The sequence below is a fragment of the Alosa sapidissima genome, chromosome 22 (assembly GCF_018492685.1).
Source record: "Alosa sapidissima isolate fAloSap1 chromosome 22, fAloSap1.pri, whole genome shotgun sequence".
Lineage (NCBI taxonomy): Eukaryota > Metazoa > Chordata > Actinopteri > Clupeiformes > Clupeidae > Alosa > Alosa sapidissima.
In genome coordinates this window covers 2,453,021-2,460,797 of record NC_055978.1, presented here as the reverse complement: position 1 = coordinate 2,460,797, position 7,777 = coordinate 2,453,021, and the positions used below count along the sequence as shown (strand labels likewise).

Below are 7,777 nucleotides of genomic sequence, written 5' to 3'. Positions count from 1 at the left end.
TCCTCAGGAAATACAGCCTGCTCTGACCTTTCTTGTAGAGTGCATCAGTGTTGGTTGACCAGTCCAGTTTATTGTCCAGATGGAGACCCAGATACTTGTAGGTGCTTACCACCTCCACATTGACCCCATCAATGGAGACTGGTAGCAGAGCGGGCTTAGACCTTCGGAAATCTACCACCATCTCCTTGGTCTTTGAAGTGTTTAGTTGAAGGTGATTGAGTTTGCAAATGAAGGGAGTGGTTAAAAAAGATCTAACCATGGAAAACTTATTAAGTATATCTAGCACACAGTTTTCATTTAATTTAAAAAACTGGATATAAGTAGCATCCCGTTGGATCACACCTCAGCCCGGAAGATGGCGGTATTACACGAAGTATGCAAACTGCCATTAAACATTATAGAAGAAGAAGGAGGAGTAGCTAGCTTGACACTTACAAGCCACCGTAAGTGTAATTGATGCGTGTATACGGAAGTCCAACGTGATGCTGTCTTGTTATCACGTTTGAAACGATTATACACCTATTTTGTTCGGTTTTGTTGTGTCACTTCTTCAAGAAACCTCTTGACATTAGGCTACGGTGTCACTTGCCAGTCATACTAGAGTGAAGTAGCGGCTTATAGCTAGAAAAGGATAACCACCGATTCACCGAATTCTGTAACTTCTACGATAGCTGCGCTGTGCTGTCACCCCAGCAAAAAACGATTTGTGAAGACGAAGTGATGGCATGTGGCGTAAACTCTGAAAAACGCGTCCGATTTGTGGTTGTTGGTGGTGGAATTGCCGGAGTTACTTGCGCGGAACAGGTAAAAGAGTGCATTTGAATCAGACTGTCACAGACTTGCATTAACGTGCTCTCTCTGTCTGCAGTGCAGTGAAGTGCTCATGCTTGGCAGCGTTATTCATACTAACGTTAGCCTTTTCAACATCTAATCCAGCAGTAGGCTATCCAATAATCTTTAAAGCTATGGACAGCCTAAAAAGTGAACCTTTAATGTTATTCATATTCCAGCTTGCGTCACAGTTTACGTCGGACAGTGTGGTACTTCTGACAGCTGCGCCATTGGTCAAGACGGTGACGAATTTCAAACAGGTTGGCAAGACTTTCAAATGACTTTACCCAGAGCCCGTTTACGGACCCTTATTAGAAATTCTCTGCTTTACCCTACATTTGTAAAATAAACGACATGCTAAAACTATTTGTCTCAGAGAATATACCACGACAGTTGTATGTGAGCTTGGTTTAAATAACAGACCATGTCCCCTTCATGTTTAGGTGTCTAAGATCTTGGAGGATTTTGATGTTGAAGAACAGCCATCCACCGTGCTAGAGGAGAAGTATCCTAATCTGAAGGTCATTCAGTCTGCAGTGAAATCCTTACAAGCCAAAGAACATGTATGTTTCCGCGCAACAACAACAATAGGTGTCTGCACAATGTAGGCTACACATGCCAATGTAGGCTACACGTGCCATTTTACTGTAATGTTTAATGCTGTGTGACAACAATGGCACAATTTGTTGGTGGTTGTTGCAGATGAATTGTTAAAGGGAATGCCTGAGTAGCTCTCTCTCTCCCTCCATTTCTCTTTCTCCCTCTTCTCTGTCTCTCTCTCACTCTCTCTCAGACACTACACACGGAAGATGGTTGCATCCTCCACTACCAGAAGCTGTGTGTGTGCAGTGGAGCTAAACCCAAACTCCTCACCCAGAATAACCCTCACGTGCTGGGCATACGAGACACGGACAGCGCCCAGGTAATCCCCAGGTGTTCCACAACGCCATTCCTCATGCATCACCCGGACAATAGCCATATACAGCATACACCTGCCTGCATTCAGAATATTGAGCACTTTCATGACATTTCGTTTTGCTGCAGCCCATTTTTATCAATTTCCCCCATCAGTCTGTAGGCTATAGATTTCTCATACCGAGAAAGTGAAAACAAGATTTGAGGGTTTTGCTCATTTATTCTCTGCTCTGCATGCTGTTAACTAATCCCATTTTGTATATTTTCATTTTCATCCTCAGATTACTATAAAGCAGTTACTTCATTTTTATCTTAACGGATAATGCTTCATTACATGTTTTGTAAACGTTTTATATACGTTATATAATAGTACACACTCAGAATAGTACACAGTTTTATCTTAATGGATAATGCTTCATTACATCTTTTAAACGTTTTATATGGTGAGTCTTGAACTGAAGCTTGGCTTGAGTTCAAGTCAAATCACAATGGCAATATCTGTTCAGAAAAATCCGATATTTTCCCCAAATCGCTCAGCCCTAATTTAAATAATCCCAGGGACCCTGACACAGTCAGTCCGATCAAATAGTATACACACTCTCTCAGAATAGTGCACACTCTCCCTCAGAATAGTACACACACTCTCAGAATAGTACACACTCTCCCTCAGAATAGTACACACACTCTCCCTCAGAATAGTACACACACTCTCTCTCAGAATAGTACACGCTCTCCCTTAGAATGAGAAGACCCCAAGGTATTCAACTTTGTTTTATAATGTGTGTCTGTAATACTGTTGCTCTCTTTAGGAGTTCCAGAAACGCTTGTCAACAGCGAGACGGATTGTGGTGGTGGGAAACGGAGGCATAGCTCTCGAGCTGGTGTAAGTGTGTTTGACGTGTCAATGTCAGTGAGTGGTGTGAAAGTGTGTGTGGAAGTGTTGAGCGTGTGTGTGCTGGTGTGTATTTGTGTTGGTGTAGTAGGGTCCTCCATGCTGTACTTGCTATCAAATGCTGCCCTCTTGTGGTAATTTAATGTACTGCTGTACTTTGACTGGGATTTTCTTATGTGTGCATGCATATGTGAAGTGTCATTTTGTCCTCTCAGTACATCATATTGTGTGTGTGCGTGTGTGTGTGTCCTCTGTGAGCAGCTATGAGGTGGAGGGCTGCGAGGTGATCTGGGCGGTGAAGGACAAGGCCATTGGGAACACCTTTTTTGACGCAGGGGCCGCCCAGTTTCTCATCCCAGCACTGGCCCAAGATAAACCAGAGCGGTCCACTCCCTGCAAGAGAGCGCGGTACACTACTGAAGCAGCGACAGGTAGACACACACACACACACACACACACACACACACACACACAAGCATTTAAACCACTGATGTGGATGCTCTGTGTTCAGCACATACACACACATGTACTACAAAAACACACACACACACTCTGATATGGAAGCATTTTGCATGTATGCACTAAGCAGTGATAATTCCTAATTTTTTATCTGCACTGTAGCTTAAATGTTATTCTATTGCTGTACGTGATCTTAGATAAAAGTGTCTGTAAATTTAAAGCACGCACACACACACACACATAGACACGCACGCACACACATGCACGCACTGATATGGATGCGGTGTGTTCAGGTGGGGCATCAGCTGGCGTGAGTGGGGCGTCTGGAGAGACGGGCAGCGCTCTGGGGCCAGACTGGCACGAGGGCATCAGCCTCAGAGGAGCACAGAAGGTGTGTGTGTGAGAGAGAGTGTGAGTGTGTGTCTGTGAGAGAGAGAATAATAATATAATAATTCACATTTTTGTACATCAGTGCACACACACACACACACACACACACACACACTACTAATGTGTAATACCCTGTTTTGTCCTGTAGGGGTCCCATAATGTGACTATGGAGTACCAGTGTGAGATCAGGAGGATCTGCACCCAGCAGGAGATTCTGCAGTCACCTCCTGATGGCCCCCAGAGCTCTGATGCAGGTGACCCTGACACACACGCACACACGCACGCGCGCACGCACACATGTGCTAGCGTGCTACTTCATAACCATTAGAATGTGCTAGTGTGCTACTTCATAACCATTGGAATGTGCTAGTGTGCTACTTCATAACCATTGGAATGTGCTAGCATGCTACTTCATAACCATTAGAATGTGCTAGCATGCTACTCCTTAACCATTAGAATGTGCTAGTATGCTACTTCATAGCCATTATGGTTATGGTTATGGTTATGGGATTTTGCAGACATCTTTGTCCAAAGCGACACTCAAATACAAAAACAAAATAATAATTAAAAATTTAACAGGGAACAGATTAGAATGTTGGTCAAACTATAATAAGGAGAATAGCAATAATAAACAACAATGTCGATTCAATCAATAGCCTAATAAAATAAGTAATGAAAATGAGGGAAAAAGCAGTAATAAACAAGAATGTCCATTCAATCAATAATATATATAAAAAAAACAATGAATGTGCTAGCATGCAACTTCATAACCATTAAAATGTGCTAGCATGCTACTTCATAACCATTGGAGTGTGCTAGCATGCTACTTCATAACCACAAACACAGACCCATGATCTGGTGTTATTCTGTGTCCCAGCCCCCTGGCCTGATGTGGGAAAATGGCCTGTGTACGTGCAGCTCACCAATGGCCAAACCTACGGCTGTGACTTCATCGTCAGCGCGACAGGAGTTGTTCCCAACACGGAACCCTTTCTCCATGGAAACAGTGTAAGGATAAACTGCAACTTCATGACACTGGACTTACTATTGGCCGCTGCTATAGACTGGAATGTTTTTAAAAATAGAATTATAAAACAAAGTGATGCTAATCATTTGCTGTAGTGTTGCAGCATTGTAATGTTTCCATCCTTGCCAGGTGATATCCATATTACGTAGGTCTGCAATAGTTGTTTGGGTTTTGTGTTTATTTTGAGGTGGGGGTGACGGAGGTCTGTTATGTTGTGTGTTTGGTTGGAGTTGGAGGTGATGGAGGTCTGTTTTGAGGTGGGGGTGATTTGAGGTCTGTTTTGTTTTGTGTTTAGTTGGAGTTGAGGGTGATGGAAGTCTGTTTTGTTGTGTGTTTAGTTCAAGGTGGGGGCTGATGGAGGTCTGCTGGTGGATGATCACATGCGCACCTCTGAGGCGGACGTGTTTGCTGCGGGTGACGTGTGCAGTGCAGGATGGGAGCCCAGCCATCTATGGCAACAGGTGAGGGACAAACCTGACTGATGGACGATGCCACATACAGATATGTGTCAAAAAGCATTCACGAAGCTTTTATCTTACCACTAAGTGTACTCCTAAATTACACTAAAAGTTTTTAGTAAAGAGTTATCTCTATTCACAACGATGCTGAGATCAACTCTTAGTAAGGAAAAATGACAACTACTAAGATTAGTTAGTTAGGTTAAGTTATGGTTTACGTCATTTCTCATGCACAAGCTAGTAGTGACGTCAGCGATGGTCTGAGGAGTGAGGGGTCAGTGCTGGTGAGAAGCCATGCCCTGCATGAGCACTGTGAAGGATAAATAAAGATGACAGGGTGCATGAGCACTGTGAAGGACTAGAGATAAATAAATAAATAAATAAATAAATAAAGATAACGGGCTGTGTGAAGGACTAGAGATAAATAAATAAATAAAGATGACCGGGTGCATGATCACTGTGAAGGACTAGAGGGAGATAAATAAATAAAGATGACAGGCTGCATGATCACTGTGAAGGTGATGGAATTGTGATGGAATATGCTACAGAATGACAGTATCTTTGCACCGTTAAGTATGGATCTGTATGACCATAGTTGGTCGAGACGTAACTGCAGCTACATTTAGACTTAAGATTCTTTGTGAATATAGGCCCAGGTTTTCAAATGATGTTTTGAAAATATTGCATTGTTTTTATTGGGTATTGTTTTTTATTATGTGTATGTGCGTGCGTGCGTGTTCTGGTCAGATGCGTCTGTGGACCCAGGCTCGGCAGATGGGCTGGTATGTGGGCCGGTGCATAGCTGCGGAGGTTCTGGACGAGCCCATCGAGCTGGACTTCTGCTTCGAACTCTTCTCCCACATCACCAAGTTCTTCAACTACAAGGTAAGAGGAAGAGCAGCGGCCTCCATCAGCATCATTCTAGGCTGCTGGCCGACTATGATGAGACATTGCTGGCCTTTTAATGTGCAACTGAGACAGGGGAGTCGTTAGAAGGCTGAAGCCTCTATATAATCGCTATAAATGGAAACGCTAAACCCAGGGGAGGGGAAATCGGTGTGTGCGGTGGGGTACTCCGGTACACTTTCTAAACATTGATTAGGGGGGTATGTCACCATAGTGAATATTAAAAATTACAAATAAATAATTCAGAGATTTATTAATGACTGAACAAATAATGCAGGTATTAGGCCCACTGTTGCTTTACTGGGTTATCAGTTACATACTGTGCAGTAGGCCTGTGGATGCCCTAATTAGAATGAGCTCCATTTTATTGTCAAATTCTACTTGTGACACCTGGCCTGGCGATAGCCGTTTTAGCTGTCCATCCGTCAGTCGCACTGAATAAAGCGTGGAGAAGTAGCCTGAAGAGCCAGACCCACATTAAAATGTAGGTCTGGGGACTCACCGTTGGCAGTGCTCTGTCCGAGGGCCGGGATAATCGGTTGTCTTTCAAATTCCCTCTGCACGCAATAGCACAGCGTTACAACTCATGAGTCCGATGCGTTTTCCCACCAGCGGAGCTAGTTGGCTAGTTCAAGCTTTTGCCAACTTAAAACAAGCTTAACTCGTGTCACACTGTATGCCAACAGCAACATCCATCTTCTTTGTTTTCAAGTAGCAGGGAATTCAAGCCAAACCGTTGCAACTCTGCCATCAATCATTATGTTAAGCCCGCCTAACGACTCAATACACGATTTGATTGGCCTGATAGAAGTTTAATTTTTCAAGCTCACAAGTTGCTAGACTAGCCCTGGAAGCAAATGTAATTTGCTGCCGCTAGGGTGCGTCTAGATTTCTAGGCTAGGCCTTAGTGCTTTTGTTTCCTGATTAGTGTGTGTGTGTTTGGCGCCCCCAGGTGGTTCTGCTGGGTAAGTTCAACGCTCAGGGCTTGGGTCAGAACCACGAGCTGCTGCTGCGCTGCACTAAAGGACACGAGTACATCAAGGTGGTGCTTAGCAACGGCAGGATGATGGGCGCTGTGCTCATCGGGGAGACGAACCTGGAGGAGACCTTCGAGAACCTCATCCTGAACCAGATGGACCTGTCCGCCTACGGAGAAGATCTGCTTGACCCAAACATAGATATCGAGGACTACTTTGATTGAAAGCAGTGTGTTTGGGGTCCATAGAGTTGCAGTTTTGAAAACCCTTGCTCAAGACATATGTACAGTAAATATTTAAATGCAAAAATAAATGTATTTATGTAGTTGTTTCTGTTTTGGTCTGTTAAATACATTCCTAATACACCTTTTAGGTGCCCCAATGCCCACTCCAGACTAGCAGTTGGTTAGACAAAGATTTATTTTGATGGTTTGGTTAGTTTCTCAATATCGAATACACGTTTATTTGCACTAATGCAAAACTGACATATAAAGTTTTGGACATGATTTGGAATTGAATGATCTGGTTGGCAAAAAGGTAAATAATGGTCCAGCAGGAAAGTATCATATTTACACATTTAGAAAAAATATAAAGTGCCATCACAATATTCGCAGACCCTGCTGCAGTTTTTGAGTCTGGATGATGTCATGGATGCCATACAGACTAATCCAATCATAGCCCTTCTCAATTTTTTCCAATCTAATCTTTATTTCATTCTGTGTATTTTGTGATTAAAATCGTATACCTATGTATGTCTGATATTAGGTTGAAATCTCTTCAGGTAGGCTACCAATAGAACGAATGTTTTACAAAAATATTGTATGATACAATGCAACAAATAATTGGATATAAATTGTTATTATCCTATTCATGTATTCAACCTATATCGCAAAGGTTTCACCTCGGCTGCTCAAAACTGGTT

General features: G+C 43.0%; 1 protein-coding gene across 1 annotated transcript; it reads left to right on the top strand.

The window, feature by feature from the left end:
* The first annotated feature begins 433 nt into the window (after positions 1–433).
* Positions 434–7,180, top strand: pyroxd1 (pyridine nucleotide-disulphide oxidoreductase domain 1). The gene is made up of 12 exons (XM_042078645.1): positions 434–804; positions 1,011–1,091; positions 1,275–1,394; positions 1,625–1,753; positions 2,556–2,629; positions 2,900–3,069; positions 3,391–3,488; positions 3,636–3,741; positions 4,365–4,495; positions 4,853–4,975; positions 5,720–5,857; positions 6,831–7,180. The coding sequence occupies exons 1-12, from the start codon at positions 721–723 to the stop codon at positions 7,077–7,079; spliced, it is 1,503 nt and encodes a 500-aa protein (XP_041934579.1). The 5' UTR covers positions 434–720; the 3' UTR covers positions 7,080–7,180.
* Positions 7,181–7,777: the final 597 nt, after the last annotated feature.